General features: G+C 36.6%; 1 protein-coding gene and 1 pseudogene across 1 annotated transcript in view; one reads left to right on the forward strand and one right to left on the reverse strand.

The window, feature by feature from the left end:
- CAMK4 (calcium/calmodulin dependent protein kinase IV) overlaps positions 1-17662 on the forward strand; it is a 210150-nt gene that overhangs the window by 88051 nt on the left and 104437 nt on the right. The window contains exon 2 of the mRNA XM_048221217.2: positions 12972-13050. Coding sequence (XP_048077174.1) covers positions 12972-13050 — 79 coding nt within the window. The remainder of the gene's footprint in view (positions 1-12971; positions 13051-17662) is intronic.
- On the reverse strand, positions 16163-16501 carry LOC113255001 (calmodulin-like; annotated as a pseudogene).

A 17662-nucleotide genomic window follows, 5' to 3' on the forward strand; every position in this document is an offset into this window, starting at 1 on the left:
TGAGCATAGAGGACAGACAGGCAGATTTCTATTCTAGAAAGATTGTCCTGCTAGTGGACTGGAGGAGGACTGAAGGGAATGAGACTAGAGGCCTGGAGCCTATTTAAAAGACAATGGCAGTGAGGATGGAAATAATAAAGAGACTGAAATTGATTTGTAAACTAGAAAGCATTCTGTTCATGTGTGTGCTATTCATATATGAAATTACCATTTTTGATTGATATTAAAATGCACAGTTTTCCACATTTCAACACCTCTGCCATCAAGATGCATTCTTCAATTCATGGGCTGTCACAGTTAAACAAAAACAGCTCTTCTTTTTCTTTTCTTTTTTTTTTTTTTTTTTTAGTGATCATAGCATAATGTTGCCTCTTAAAATCGATGGTGACTTTGATACAGTGAATTGGAATAATAATTGAGGACTTTAAACCACTAAACTGAATTTTAAAGCAGAGAAATAGAATATGTTCTAGGAATTGATAATCCCACCTACATCTCTGGAAAGGAGCCTTTAAACATTCATCTGCTCTGGTTACCAGCTATTCCTATTTCCTGAATGTTCATTAGGTCGGGAGAGGCGAACATGTGTGCCACAGGATCTGGGCAGTGGTATAAATGCATAAAGCTGTTAAGGGACCACAGGTCCTCTCTAAAAATCATTTGCTCCTTAGGTCATATCAACTACTACTAGACACAATTTAAAAATTAGTGTTGCCAGATTCAAGAGAAGCTGGAAATCTGAATTTTTTAAAAGAAATCCCTCAATATTTATATGTTGGCAAGACATTCAACATTTTTTAAAACCCCTTGTAGGTCAAACATCTATGTGTTAAATAAGCTCCCAGCCCTGCCCCTGCTAAGCCACTTGTTGAAGGAGTGATCGTATTGATATCTAATCCTGACAGTTTCATAGTGTTAGATGCTAGATGTTGCCAAATGCCAGTGACAGACTAAGTCACAGCTGGGAGAGATGAAATCTCCTCCTTGTCTGTAGCGACCATCTGGTACAGCTTCCAGCCACATGGATCCTTTAGAGCAGTCTCAAGGCCTGTGATCTAAAATGGATTAGTTATTTTGTCCTAAAATATGTCTATTTGATCATCTATTCAACAGGAAAAAATCTTGGCCATAGTGTTTTGACATAATAAAATTATATCTCATGCCTCAAAATTCCTTTCTTCTTCAGAAACAATAACAGAAGCTATTGATGTTTGAAAGCTGCCTGGAATGCCAAAAGCAATTTCTTAATTCTTCTCTTATAGACTTGTCACTCACTAATCTCCTTCGATCACATGCTTTGTCAACATTTGTAATGCACTATTAATAAATACATAAAGAATAAATGTAGTTTTTCTTTTTTGCAACAATGTCTGATTCAAAGTTGATAAATAGACAAAAATTAAAGACTGTAGGAGGTGTTCTGCTCTGGCAATGATGGAGTAAGAGGAACTACACTTACACTTACGTAAATTACCATAATGCATGGCACAATTGTTTTTAGGCAGTGAACAGTGGGCCATATAGGACTTCGGTTCATGAGAGAAGGGAAATACAAGGTGAGTACCACATTCACCATGGTTCTCTAACTGGGGTTAATATATGGTGAGGTTCAGTGAGACTAAGCAGGAGCCACAGAGCTATCAGAGGAAAGATACACATGTACTGTTAGAAGACATTGGATCTGTGGCCACGCCAAGGTGGAGAGACTTCGCTGAGCACCTCAGATATTTGAAATCTGAACAGGGTGACACCTTGGGAGTATAGGCCACACCCCCAGAGCAAAGACCATGACATTGGACCAAGAACAAAAATCAAATAGGTTTGCTCTAGCAACAAATAAAACCAAACTGGACAGGATTAAAAAGATTTATCCACAGTTCAACTGCCTGCCACTGAAAAAGGCAACTCTTCTTAAAAAGAAGATAATACAGGGTCACCTGAGTGGTTCAGTTGGTTAAGCATCCAACTCTTGATTTTGGCTTGGGTCATGATCTTGGGGTCATGAGATCGACCCCCACATTGGGCTCCATGCTGGGCACAGAGTCTGCTTGAGATTCTCTCTTTCCCTCTCCCTCTTCCCCTGCCCCCATTCATGTGTGCACTCTCTCAAATAAATAAATAAATAAATCTTAAAAAAAAAGATGATGTAACCCAGACTCCCTAGTGCATATCATTTAAAAATGCCTATCACAGAATCAAAAAAAAAAAAAAAAAAACCAACCTAGACATTTAAAGAAGTAGGAATATGGATCTATAATCAAGGGGGGAAAAATAGTCAATAACACAGACTTTGGAGATGACCCGGATGTTGGAATAAGCAGATAAGGAGTATAAAACAACTATGGTACAAACATTCAGGAATATGAAATAAAATAAGTGCGTAATGAGTAAACATACAGAGGATCTCAGCACAGAAATGGAAACTATAAAAAAGAGCCTAATGGAAATTTTCAAATTAGAAAGTACGTTATATTGAATTAAAAATTCATTGGCTTAAGACTGGATTGGAGGCTACAGAAGAAGGGGTCAGTGAACTTGAGGACAAATCAATCAAAATGATCCAATTTGAAGAACAGAATAACAATTGGTAAAAAGGAACAGAGCCTCTGTAATTCGTGGGAAAATATCAAGAAGGCTACTATACATGCAGTACATGTCCCAGAGGGAGAGGAGAGAAAAAAATGGGCAGAAAAAAGAAGTTTAGAGAAACAGTAGGTGAACTATTTCCTAATTCGGTAAAGAACATTGCAGATTCAAGAAGCTTATTGAGTAGCAAGCATAATAAATGAAAACAAAACCTTGGCACATAGCCAAAAGCCAGAAACCAAAGGTAAAGATAAAATCTTTTTTTTTTTTTTAAAGATTTTATTTATTTATTTGACAGAGATAGAGACAGCCAGCGAGAGAGGGAACACAACAGGGGGAGTGGGAGAGGAAGAACAGGCTCACAGCAGAGGAGCCTGATGTGGGGCTCGATCCCAGAACGCCGGGATCACGCCCTGAGCCGAAGGCAGACGCTTAACCGCTGTGCCACCCAGGCGCCCCTAAAGATAAAATCTTTAAAGCAACCAAAGATGACATGATATATACAGGGAACAATGATATAAACTATGGCTAATACCTCATCAGGAAAAAAATGGAAGTTAGAAGATAGTGAAGCATGGGGCACCTGAGTGGCTCAGTCAGTTAAGGGTCTGACTCTTGATTTTCACTCAGGTCACGATCTCAGGGTCGTGAGATTGAGCCCCACACCAGGCTCTGTGCTCAGTGTGGCGTCTGCTTGAGATTCTCTCCCACAGCCTCTGTCCCTCTCCGCACTTGTGTGAGCTCTCTCTCTCCTTCTCCCTCAAAAGAAATCTTAAAAAAAAAGAAGAAGAAGATAGTGGAACACTTTTAAAGTCCTAAAACAAAACAAAACAAAACAAAACCTGTCAACCCAGAATTCTACATCTAGTGAAAAAAAATCTCTCAAAAATGACAGTAAAATAAAGACACTTTAAAATAAATGAACAGTGTGCAATCTATTGTCAGCACACAAACCACCAGTAATGCTAAGATCTTTGGACTGACTGAAGGAAAATAATGCCAGATGGAAATTCAGATTTGTAGGAAGAAATGAAGACCATTGGAAATAGGTGAATGTAGGTAATGTAAAAGACTCTTTTTCATTCTTCCCTTTAATATCTTTTAAAACATCTAACCATTTGAAGCAAAGTAAAATCATTGTAGAAATAAAATGTATGACAACAGTAGCCCAAAGGATAGAGAAGAAAGGGAAGGTGGTAAATGGAGTTACTGTGTTGAGATTTTTATATTTTACAGTATTAAACAGACTTATGAGCGGACTATGATAAGTTAAGGATATATACTGGAATCCTGAGAGCAACCCTTAAAAAAATAAAACAATGAGGTATACCCTAAAGGCCAAGAGAAGTATAAAATATAATACTGGAAATACTAAAATACTAAATCCAAAAGATAGAAGGAAAGTATAGAAAAAAATCACAAAGAACAAAAGAAACAAATAGCAATATGGATGACTTGAACCCAACCTTATCATTAATAATGAACTAATGACTTGAATTAAAAGGCAAAAAACAAAGAATCCAATTTAAAAATGAACAGAGGAACCGAATAGACATTTTTCCAAAGAAGACATCCAGATGGCTAATAGGTACATGAAAAGATGCTCAACATCATTAATCATCCGGGAAATGCAAATCAAAGCCACGATGTGACATCACCTCGTGCTTATTAGAATTGCTGTCATCAGGAAGGTAAAAGATAAGTGTTGGCAAGGATGTGGAGGAAAGGGAACCCTCATGCACTGTTGGTGGGAATGTAGATTGGTGTAGCAACTGTGGAAAACAGTATGAGGTTCCTTGAAAAGTTAAAAATAGAATTACCATATGGTCCACCAATCCCACTTCTAGGTATGTGTACAAAGGAAACAAAATCAGGATCTTGAAGAGATAATATGCACTCCCGTGTTCACTGCAGCATTAGTCACAATCGCCAAGATATGGAAACAAAACCTAAGTGCCCATCAACAGATGAATGGATAAAGAAGATGTTTGTTTATTTATTTATTTACTTCTGTATTTAGCCATGAAGAGAGAAGGACATCCTGCCATTTGCAACAACGTAGATGGACCTTGAGGGCATTATGCTAATGAAATAAGTCAGAGAAAGATACATATTATGTATATCACTGATAATGTGGTATCTAAAAATAGCTGAACTCCTAGAATAGAGTAGAATGGTGGTTGCCAGATGGGGGAAATGGGGAGATATTGGCCAGAGGGTACAACCTTTCAGTTATCAGATGAGTGAGTTCTGAGGACCTAATGTACTGCATGGTGATTGTATTTAACAATATTATGTGCTTGAAAGTTGCAAAGAGAGTAAATCTTAAATATTCTCACCACAGAAAAGAAATGGTAGTTATGTGAGGTGATAGAAGTGTTAAACTCACCCTGGTGTGGTAATCATTTCACAGTATGTAAGTGTATCACACCAACAGGTCATACACCTTAAAGTTACACAATGTTATATGTCAATCATATTTCAATAAATTGGAAAAAATACATATGACCAATAGTATACAAAAACAATAGTACGTATTGCATGTTGATATTATTAAGCTAAGTGAAGATACAAAAGTTGGATTAGATGGATACATATAAATATAGTAGATATATTATAGTAGATGATATGGAATAGAAGGGAATGGGTCTGGGAATGGAGGAGAAAGGTGAAAAAAAGAAGAGCCATAGCGGTCCTCAGAATGTATGGTAGCATGAAATGGTTGACAGGAAGTTCAGAGAAAAGAAAAATAATTTAAAGTCTTCGTAAGGCGTGTGGTTTATTGATTCTAATGGCTAACATATGAGGGAGTAAATATTTTAAAGCAAACAAAGGGAAGGACTGAGTGTTAAGACCCTTTATGTCCACAGTATTTACTGTTACATTACTTTCTGATTGAGAACAAATGTATAAGACAACCTGATACTTTGAAACTATTTTTGTTTGCTTTATTGTACTAAAATGCAGCATTTGGATTCCAAAGCTTCTTAAGCACTTACTTTCTCTTAGGGCAGGGGCTTTGTTAAATTTTTTAAACAAAAGGAGTCATATTTAAGCCAGTCATTGCAGAGATCCTGGAGTAGGAACAAAGTCACAGCTAGGTGCTGTCAGGCAACTAAAAGAAATTGTTAACTAGGGAAGCAGGGCTGTGAGAAACTGGAGGCTCACCAAGCAGAGAGTGTAGTCGTTCATGGTTTGAAGAGTTAAGCACTTGCCAGTGTAGATCTTGAAGAAGGGAGTATATTGGTCAAGAATTAGACATAAAGGAGTGGGTATAGAGCAAGTGGGAATCAGGGTGAAACAACAAGTGCGAGTCTGTCAGGGAGAGTTATGATCCATATAAGTCCCCACGTAGGAAGCTGGGTTATAACCCTGATGCCTGAGGTGGGGTGCTTGCCCTTGACCTCTGCAGGATTCAGCAAGCAGGGAACGGAGAGTGTAGTTACGGATAGACCCAATCTTATTAAACCCTGAGCCTTGAGCACTTCTTAAAATCTGGGGTTTACTGTCATTCCTTGACATGAAATTTTTGAGATTTACTTTAGGACTGTGAAATTTAATTGACTTGGAAAACTTCCAGGTCTAATAACAACTTTCTAAATTCTAAAGGTTAGCCATTCTTCAAGTTGTGGATTGAAAATGCCAAATCAGTAATTAAATCATTTCAGCAGTTTTTCCTGTCCTTTGTTGGTTTAAGGTTCAGATTTGATTTTTGTCGTTGGTGACCAAAGCACATCTTGAAACACTAAAGTCTTGAAGAACACTGAGGAGTTGCAACTGACAGGGAGGGAGAATGAAACAATGAAAAACTGTCACTGGAACAGGGCAGGATGTGTGCTGACATTAAACATTTAGAGACTTTGATTTTTTTCAGGCTCCTGTTTCTGAATATGACTCTACTTTCACCCCCAGGAAGAATCCATTTTGAGGTTATAACCAGTCTTCTTTAACAATTCATCTAATCTAAAAAAAAAAATCAATGAAAAGAATAGGCTTGTTAAATAATAGCAAGTCAATCACGTAGAAGAAATACAATGCCGTATAGAGTTGTGCACATTATGTTTTCAGCATATGATTGACAGTTCGTATGAATTAGGCCTTGTTCTTAAACCTTTCCATAATGAGCATTAGGAGGAGCTTTCCTGCAAGCACATACACATATTGAAAATAAAAAATTTTAAAAATCAGGTGCAAAACAAAACAAACCAAGAAATAAATGCATCGAAATGTTTAAAAAAGTGATTAATATTTTGACATAACTCTATTCGTTAACCAAGCACCTTCAATGTTAGAGAAAGATAATAAGATTCTTTGACCATTTCAAGACCCTTCCCATTAAAAAAAAAAATGAAACTGTTTCATAACTTATGAGGCTTAATACACTTAGCAGAGACAATTTTCCGTGGCTATGAAGCATATCATTACAGAGACATACCTGGGGCCAAGCAACAGAGCAGTCATCAGTCCTTCCAGACTTCTGTGTTTTAAGAGAGTCTGTATCTGAAGTTCTCTTGTATCCAAAGAGCAGGTTGTAGGTTTGATGGCAAGTGAAGCCAAGCTCTGTTACTTCAACCCCCAAATCACAAATGTCCCAGTTCCCCAGAAAGCCAATTACTGATTGTTAGCCTCTTAATGGGAGAATGCCCGTAATTCTAAATTACCTTAACATTATGCATTTTCATCCTAATTCCCTAAAACATTAATGTGAACCCAGCTGACAGTGTTGGCTATGAGGAGCGTGTACACGTGAATTACAAGATACAAGCCCCCTGTTCTGTACTAAGTACTACTAAAGGTAGGAGCAAGGGGCTCTGTACTTGAAGTGTTCTCAGACAAATACATAAATATTGTATCTGGAGCTTTTCCCCACATCTCAAGTTTGACATGCACCTGGGTACCAATATCAAGCTTCTTAACAGCTTTACAGGGGCAATAATGTGTGTGAGTATGATACATTATATATTATATATGCATATATTATATATATAATATATATGTAATGTGTGCATGATACATTATATATTATATATGTATATATTATATATATAATGTGTGTGATACATTATATATTATATATGTATATATTATATATAATATATATAATGTGTGTGTATGATACATTATATATTATATATATAATATATCTATAGTGTGTGTATAATAGCATATACATAGCATTATGATTATCAAGTACATATAATGTACATGGTGTTTATGAACACATTATGGGTTTGAATACTTTCTTATCTTTCTTTGCAATGGAACATGGTAGTTTACATTTTTAACTTTTTGCCTTTAACTTTGTTTCTTAATAACCAGCCATATTAGACAAGGCTAGAGCTAAAAAATATTTTTTTCCAAAATTTCTGTTAAAGGGGCTCCTGAGTGGCTCGGTTGGTGGAGCGTGCAACTCTTGGTGTCGAGGTTGTGACTTTGAGCCTCACATTGGGTGTGGAGATTACTTCAAAATACAATCTTTAGGGGCAGCTGGGTGACTCGGTCGATTAAGCCTCTGACTTTTGATTTCAGCTGAGGTCATGATCACAGGGTCATGAGATCAAGCTCAAGTGGGGCTCTGCGATCAGTGGGGAGTCTGCTAGAGATTCTTTCTCTCCTTCTCCCTCCCCTGCGTCCCCCCACCCGTGGGTAGGCATTCTGTCTCTCTCTCTCTCTCTCTCAAAAACAAACAAACAAATAGATACCTTTTAAAAAAAATTCTGTTAAAGAAAACCAATGTGAAAGTAGAAGTCAAGCTCGGACTCCAAAAGGATATTGACTTTCTTTCTTAACAAAATCATACCAGAAAAGATTCTAAATGGAATAATTTATTTATTTCTTGGCCTTTTTTGTTAAAGAATATATTGTAAATGAATAGATGTGAGTAGTGAGGCTTATTTTTTTCCTGTTGAATAATTCCATGAATATAATATCCTCGACTATAATCTCCTTGCTTTCTTTATATCAGAAAATTTTATGGTGATTCTCTCTGTATATGATCTATTTTGAAATGTGGATACAGTATTATAACAAATGTCCTTTGTGTATTAAAAATTTACTGTTAATGTGTAAAATAATTTTTATTTTTATATAAACATGCTGAAACATGGTTTCTTTAAGCTAATTATTTTATTTCAGCAAAGAACATGGGTTATATTTTAGAGAAATTACTGAAATGTTATTTTCATATAAATTAATTTGGCTGTTCTATTTTTTTAACTTAAACTTTTCATCCTCTAAAAAGTTATTCCTAAAATTGTAACTATGTGAGGTGATAGATGTGTTAACTAGTCTTACTGTAGTACTGTTTTGCAATACATACATATATCAAATCATTACATTGTACACCTTAAATTTACACAATGTTACGTGTCAATTATAACTCAATGAATGTGGAAAAATTTAAAAGATCTGTTAATATTAACAAGTCCATTACTTAGCAAAATAAAATTGGACTCTCTTAGTGGATTCCTCATATACAAAAATATTAAAAAATTTAAAAACATTTTTTAAGTTATTTCTAAAAGCATAAGGCTATCCTGAGGTTGATCAGTTAAGAAGGTATTTTGTTAAAAATTTTGGGAAGGCTTTTACTAAGACAATGATTTATATACTGAAATTATTGACAGGTAATTTAATGTGATAAGGAAATCAAGCAATAGAGGATATTTAATATATTTACATGAATTTTGAGTATATTAATTTTTCAATTGTTATAAAAATGGAAATTAGAGCTTTAGTTTTCTTCAGTGTCTGCAAATCACTTTCCCTTGTATTTCTTTTTTTTTTTTCTTTTCCTTTCTTCTTTTTTTTAAATGTCATCAGGTACTATTAAGTAAAAATAGACTAGGTTGAATGTTATAGGCTGCATTTTGGTAATTTTTAAAAAAATCTTACCTTTGAACAGTATGGTTTTCTTGGAAAGGTTTTTCACTGTATTTTTGTCAAGGTATAATTACATACAGTAAATTTTATTATACATTTCTACCTATTTTAACAAATGTATATAGTTGTATAAACACCTCCACAAGCAAAATATGCAAGTTTCATCCTGCCAAAAAATTCTCTGATACTCATTTGTAGTCAGTCCCTCCCTCATCCCTGAGCACTGATCTATTTTCTGTCCCTATAGTCTTGTCTTTGCAAGAATATTCTGTAAATGAGTAACACTGTCTTTTGAACCTGGCTTCTTTCACTTAGGGTATTAGAGAACCATCCAAGTTGTTGTGTGCACCCTAGTTCACTCCTTATTTCTGGGTTGTATCCCCTATATGGATGTGTCACAGATTGTTAATCCGTTTCTCAGTTGAGGGATGTTGGAGTGTGCAGTGTTTGATGATTACTAAGAAACTGCTCTAAAGTTGTGTTTTCACGTTTGTGAGTGAACATAGCTTTCATCTAACTTGGGCAAATACCTAAGAGTGAGATGGATGGATTGTATGGTATTCTTAATTTTATAAGAAAGTGCCAAGCTGTTTTTCAGAGTGGCTGTACCATTTTGCCTTCCCTCCAAAGTGTGTGAGTGTTGGCTCTGCGGTCCTGGCCAGTCCACGGTTCTCTCCCTCTCTCGTTTCTTTAAGGCATTCCACTAAGTATGTAGTTGTATTTCGTGGTGGTTTTAATTTCATTTCCCTAATGACTAATGACATTGAGCTTCTTTCTTTGTGCTTTTTGCCATCGATATATTTCTTTGATGAAGTATATGTTCAAATCTTTAGTTCATTTTTAAATCCATTATTTTTTATTGTTGGGTTTTGAGTTTCTGTAATTATATACAAGTGCCTTATCAGATATGTGATTTGTAAAAATTTTCTCCCTATCATGGATTTCAAAGAGCAGACATTCTTAATTTAGATTAAGTCCAATTTATTTATTTGTTCTTTGATTCATTGTGCATTTGGTTCTGTATGTAAGAAATCATTGCTTAACTGAAGATCACAAAATTTTCTTCCATTTTTTTGGGTCAAGTTTTAGATTTCTAGGTTTTATATTTATATGTGATTCATTTTGAGAATTTTTTGGTACAGTGTGAGTTTAAGTAAAGGTTTTGTTCTGTATTGTTTTACTTATTTGTTTGTTTTTTGCATATGGGTATCCAGTTGTTCCAACGCTATTTATAGTTGGAAAGAATACCCTTTCTCCACCAAATCGCCTTTTTGCCAACAGGCCCTATATGTTTAGGACTATTTCTGGATTCTTTTTTTCATTCCATTTTTTTCATGTTTATTCTTTCTCCAGCACTGCTCTCTTGATTACTGTAGCTTTATACTAAGTCTGGATGTAAATCTTCTAACTTAGAAGAAAATGTATATTCTGCTATTTTTTTGTAGTTTTTTCTCAATGTCAATTAGGTTGGCTTAGTTAATAATATTCATGTCTTCTATCCTTGGTAACAATTCGTCTACTTGTTCTGTCAGTCGCTGGGAGGGTGTGTTGAAGTCTCCAGTTGTGTTTGTGGATTTGTCTTTTTCTCCTATCAGTTCTGTTGCTTTGGGTTCATGTACTTTGAAGCGCTGTTGTTAGGCGCATACACATTTACATTTGCTACGTCTCATTCTGGGAAAGTGACCCCTTCATAATTAAGTAATGTCTATCTTTATACTTATTCTGAAGTCTGGTTGACATGTTATTGATATAGTTATTTCTGTTTTCTTTTCATTAGTATTTACATGGTATCTCTTTTCTATAATTTTATTTTTAACCTATTTTTGCCTTTATATTTAAATGGTCTTATTGTATGCAGCATATAATTTGATCTTGGTTTTTCAATCCAATCTGATGATCTCTATTTTAATTAATGTGTTTATAAAAGTTTATATTTAATGTAATTACGAATGTGATCAGATTAATCACATTAATCCACCATACTTTTAGCTATTTTATTTTTTAGTCTTTTATTTTGTTTCTTCCTCCCTCACATTTCATTTTTGATTATTCTATTCTAGCTTCATAATTTTTTTATTATTGATTTTTTAAATTATTCATTGCCCTAGATTATACAGTATAAATCTTTAATTAATCAAAGTCTACTGTTAACTAATCTCATAATGCTTAACATGTAGTATAAGAACCCAATATTATTTTCCCAATTTCTCCCCTCATTCTTTGTGCTATTGGCATACATTTTACCTTTACATATGCTATAAACACAATGCGTTGCCAGTAGTTTTGCTTTAGATATATCTTTTGGACAACTAAAAATAAAGTTGAATTTTATATTTACCTCCATTTATTCCATTTCTAAAACTCTTTATTTCTTTGTGTATATGTTATGTCTTACCAAAGTTTGTAAAAAATGTATTGAAATTTTTTTTCTCTGTTAGCACATATACCACCAGTTCCTGTCTTCTCCTGACTGTTAAAAACAGATTGCGAATGGGCAGCTAGGAATATGTTTGATTTTAGAATTCTTTTGTGCTCACTTAGAATTTCAGAACCACAGGATTGAATATGTCATAAGAGTTCCTTTGGCCTAATTTTCAAAGTGTGACAGATTTACTTCAACTGATCTTTTTTTAAGATTTATCTAAAGTTCTCTTTCTGAGGTTGTAACTTAAGCCTGCTTGGTCTGTGGGCTTCTTTTGTCTCTATTTCATTGTCCTGCTGTTGTGTGAGGAGAGGGACCATCAGGACCACGCTCTCTGCTCTTTAATGTTCTTCTTTTAGTAACCTCACACATGTATGAAGACAGCTACTAAGTCCCTTCTTGCCATTCCCCCATACAGGTAAAAAACATTCTGTACTTCTTTGAGTTTTTTATAGAAAGGTAGATCTATTTTTCCTCTCTACATCTTTAACCATTTCTATAAGATTTTCCCCTGGATATCTCACATAATTATTTTGTAAATAAATGGTGGCAGTGTTCACCAAGATGAAAGAGCCAGAATCTCTGTGGGGCTAATGTTGGCACTGGGAGAATGCCAGGGCACCAAATGAATTGGTGTAAATTCACAAGGTCCCCTGTTCCTTGCCAAGTAGTGCTCGCTGTCCTGACCCTTACAGTGCCGTGCTGAACTTAAACCCTCTCCTTGATCCAGACACATACCTTTAGGAAAGTTCAGGGACTCTGAAATTTGGTGGATGTCGCCCAAAAACTATGTTCACCTGAGGACCCAGGTTATTTCAGAGCCTACCAAATGCAGCAGCCCTGGGCATGTTACTTGGCTAGGGATGGGCCAGGAGGAAGAGAACAGACTGAAAAACTTAGAATTTTTCTGAGCAAACAGTATTCAGTTGAGAAAAAAAATACGTTTGGGCTGGTCCTATAGTAGAACTTATAAACACTTGTCAGTTATGAGGGTAACTGCAGGAGAGACTTATTTTCAAGCTTTCCCCTTGATTTCATGTCCAGAGCATAACATTTTCTTTTTGTCTTTTTCCCCCTCAAGGGGTGCTACATCCATTGTGTACAGATGCAAACAGAAGGGGACGCAGAAGCCTTATGCTCTCAAAGTGTTAAAGAAAACAGTAAGTTTATTTCATTATATAACAGCATCTCTAAGGGATCTGTGACCTGGAGAAGCCGGGAGCCCTGATTTACAAGACAAAGAGGCCAGAGAACTGCTGTGTGCAGCTAACTCACTTAAATATTGAGTTTGAGAGTGCAGCCAAATGGGTTGTTCTCTGACGGAAACTGTGTGACTCTTTGAAAGTGACTGGATCTCGGACTGGATGTGGTTGTGGGGAGAAGTGTGGTAAGAAGAAACATTTAGAGCTGGCTGGTAGACCTGGTGTACTTTGTATACCGGTCATGTTTTCAGCTTTATATGTGTACAGATACAGAACTTCCAATCACAGGTTAATATACTAGACACGCTTGCTATTTAAAAAAATACCTAAATGAAACACAAATAGATGTACCTGTGAAAGGAGTCATTGGCTTCTAACTTGATTTTCAAATGTTGGGTTTGCTTCAGTGAAGTGCAACTAGACAAATGCTGTTCTTTCTAGGACTGAGCCTGCTCATTTAAGAAGTCTCTATTTGAACAAGAAGGAAGGATTGGGTTTTCATATTGCTTCTTTTTGCCATATACTCGTAGGTGAGGCGAGGGGGCAAAGTTACTCAGGCTCGTCTCTAATGAGTAAGAAGTGCAGCAGGTGAGAGTCCACGATAGAAATGGCAGCATCTAACACCAGCATTGACGGCAGTCCCTGAATGCCAGACAGTGTGTGTCTCTGCAGTGCAGTGCTACTCTCTGCCTTGAAACAGTTTCCCTTTATAAAACCACAGAACACCACGTATTCTTTGATAGCACATTCTTCCTTTCTCAAATTCTATGTGAACACAGATGTGAAATATATATACTTCTCAAAACCCAGCTGTAAAGTATGCTGAGAAGAGAAGTATCATAAATTTTGAAATCAAATGATACCTCTCTAAACCAAGGGATTTTTTTTTTTTTCTAATATCACCAGTTGTTTATGTATGGTCTGGCACAGGGAAACTTTAGAATCTCATATAATGAAGAATAGAATAATGGCATGGGGTTTTCAACTGAGTAGAAGTAGAATGACATTTTGAAACAATCTGTTAAAATTTAAAGCCAGAACAAACTAACAAAGACAGTTTAATTGAAGAAAAATTTAATAATTTAAGTGACAGTTGCTACTATAAATCCTATATTCTGTATTTCTTATTTGGTTATAGGCAATGATTTAAGTTACTCCAGAATGTAGAGGAATCTTTTGATTGATAAGGTTTGGAATTTTCTCTTAAATCAGTTTCTGATAGTCGTAACTTTTATTGGAACTAAGAATTATTAAAATTTAATGAAATGGAACTTCCAAGTAAATATCTACTTTTTATGAAAGTAAGTTGGCATGCTTTAGCAGTGGTCACACAAGAGATGTTTTTGGACTTGATTGTATTATTTCTTGCTGGTTAAAAAAATTATCAGTAAAATTTGTTGAGTGGTTGTTTTGTTTTCATAGTTGAGAAACTTTGAAAGGGACTAGCTGAACGAATGTCTAGGAGAAGAAACACTCAGAAATGGCATATGAATGCTCAGAATCCCAAAGGACAAAGGGCTGGTTTAGAAAATACTGGTTTCTGTCAAAAATCTTTGGTTGAATTGGAATAAGAGGCAGGTGAAGACATTTGGTGGGTTTGTGACTCATTCATTGGGAACGTAAAGCTCTGGTTTGCCCTTGCCGTTTTCTCTTCTCCACCTCTGTTATGGAAACATCTTCCTCAGAAGACAGGCGGGAAGAAAACGTGGACAGGAACCAAGTGTCAGATGGAGCTGCAGAGCGGTGCGGTAAGGCAGATGTTGTCAAACACAGTTACTGCTGGGCCAAATGGGATGAGAGAAAATCCCCTGGAGAAACCCAAGCTTTGAACGTGAATTGGATGGAATCTCCAGCATTGTCTCCAGAATAAACCATGCACAGAGATGTGTAAATGAGAGAAAGAGGAGACAAAGTCTCAAAAAGCAATTGCCTCCAGTGTTTGATTTCATACAGTTCATGAAGACGGAACTTCCTTATCTAAATGAAATGAATGAAGCCTACGAATCTCTTTACAGAAGAAAAGCAATGCAAGGAAAACAAAGTATTTTCCTAGTGAATTCAGTTAAAGATCTGCTCTTTCAGGGTAAAGGGGACTTTAGAAATTGAATTATTTATGCAATCTATTTATTAGATTGAGCCACATAAAACTGCCTCTCTTAAATCATTTTTTTTTACCTACAAAAATGGCAATTTTACAAGGTTCAACTAATAACTTTGGGACACTATATACCTAACGGGATAATTCAAGTCCTCATTTTATGACTAGACCTAAACCTAAAAGGTCTGAAAGATTGCCTATCTGTCTGTCTATCTATCTATCTATCTATCTATCTATCTCTTAAGCAGATTTTCTTTAAGTGGCTAAAACAAAGTTTAAAAGCAAGTAACGATAAGAGACAATGTTTCTGGTACAGGACCAGCAGTACAAAAAACTAGTGTATGCATACCTGGATAATCACCCGTTTTGCAATAGTGCAACTTTTAAGCGCACATTGTTGACTGTCCATAGTCCACGCAGAGTTACAACGCCACACTTAACAACATGCTGACAGTTCCCAAAGAAAACTAGTTAAAAAGGCATAACCCAGGGGCGCCTGGGTGGCACAGCGGTTGGGCGTCTGCCTTCGGCTCAGGGCGTGATCCCGGCATTGCGGGATCGAGCCCCACATCAGGCTCCTCCGCTGTGGGCCTGCTTCTTCCTCTCCCACTCCCCCTGCTTGTGTTCCCTCTCTCGCTGGCTATCTCTGTCTCTGTCAAATGGATGGATGAAATCTTTAAAAAAAAAAAAAAAGGCATAACCCAGATGTTTCCTCATTTGACCAACTCTATCTAAGTTCAGATGTGCAGAAGGGCTTAGATACACCCAGAGTAAGCCACATGCAACATGTTACTTGATCAATTTTCTAAAATAAGGTTTCAGGACAATAACAGTAAGATAAGGGAAGAAAACATGGAGGAATGAAGTTCTAATTACTACACGTGTATTTTTTGACAGCCGGGGGAAACCTTTTACAGATAAGTTACAAACAGAGAAAAGGCAAATAAACTGAACACATTCTCTACAGCGTCTTCACTTTGCTGTCATCTTTTGTACAAACCTTTCATAGTTTACTTGGCTGTCACCATCCATATCTGCTTCCCTGATGATTTCATCAACCTCTTCATCCGTTAACTTCTCTCCCATGTTTGTCAATCATGTGGCAAAGTTCTGCTGCCCTAATACAGCCATTGCCATCCTAATCAAACACACGGAATGCTTCTCTAATTTCTTCTTCATTGTCTGTGTCTTTCGTTTTTCTTACCATCATTGTCAGAAGTTCCGGGAAGTCAGTTGTGCCGATACCATCATCATCTTCATTAATCACATCCTGTAACTCTGCTGCTGGGGATTCTGCCCCAGAGACCTCATCACAGTTCCCAGTCCCTTTGTTGTTGTAGTTCCATCACCATCCTTGACTTCGGCAATCTGCCCTTCAGTCCGCTGCTCAGCCTGCAGCGCGTCACTCGGGCTCGCAGCCGCGGCCGTCGGGACGCGGTGCGGCTTCTGCCATTGCCACTCTGGCCGCACCGGCCTGGCACAACTGCGAAGACGGAACCTTTTTACTGATATAACGTGGGTTTTGAACATGCTGAACTTAAAACTGAGCAAAATGGGAAAAACAGATTCAAGAAAGTGTCAGAGTTTGAACAAATTAAGCAGATGGAAGCTTCAGTTTGGACTGAATTTTGCTGAGTTAAATGGGATCACAACTTTTGAAGAATGGCACGGCGATCATGTAGTTACTAGTTCTGGAGTTAGTCACCTGCTTTTACCTTTCTTCCTGAGGAGTACATACTTCAGGGTGTATCTAAATAATCACACTTCAGCCCTATCAGTATGGCTCCTATTGAGGAATAACTGATTGGGATTCAAGAGAATTATGCTCACCAATCATTTATAGTGTCCCTGGAATTTTGGAGACAAATATTTCAATTCTAGAATTGAGATGGAATTTTTAGCTATGTGGCTCGCTCTTGGAAGAGATTGCATTCAGCTTACTCTAAAATCCATGCCCGTTCATGAAATACCCAGTACTGAGTCTTAAGAATTAATCTCGGTATGCAAATTCAGAATTTGTGAGTCTGAGAGCCAATCTCAGCGTGCCAGTTCAGCACGTATAGGTATTCTGACTCTCCTTAATGGCTGCGCAGCTGTGGGGTGAGATTATGGGCTCTGGAGCCAGACAGATGGAGTTCAGAATCACTTCCGCCGCTTACTACTTGTGTGGCTTTACAACAAATTGTATAAGTCTCTCCATCTTAGTTTCTTCATCTGTAAAATGTCTTTAAGAACATCTAGCTCATGGTGTCCTAGTAAAGATTTAAAGTGAGATAATTTGTGTAAAATGTTTCTCAATACCCAGGAAGCTTGTTATAAACGGGAACATTATTCTTATTATTAATTATAAAGGGTCCACACAGACACTTTATGTTATGATAGTACCCAGTTCATTCTATGCAATTCTGATGTCCTCATTAGCTTCATTTAAAACTGAGCAGTAAGCAGCACCCGACACACTGTGCCATTCTG

Source organism: Ursus arctos, unplaced genomic scaffold (assembly GCF_023065955.2).
Source record: "Ursus arctos isolate Adak ecotype North America unplaced genomic scaffold, UrsArc2.0 scaffold_5, whole genome shotgun sequence".
NCBI classification, from domain to species: Eukaryota; Metazoa; Chordata; class Mammalia; order Carnivora; family Ursidae; genus Ursus; species Ursus arctos.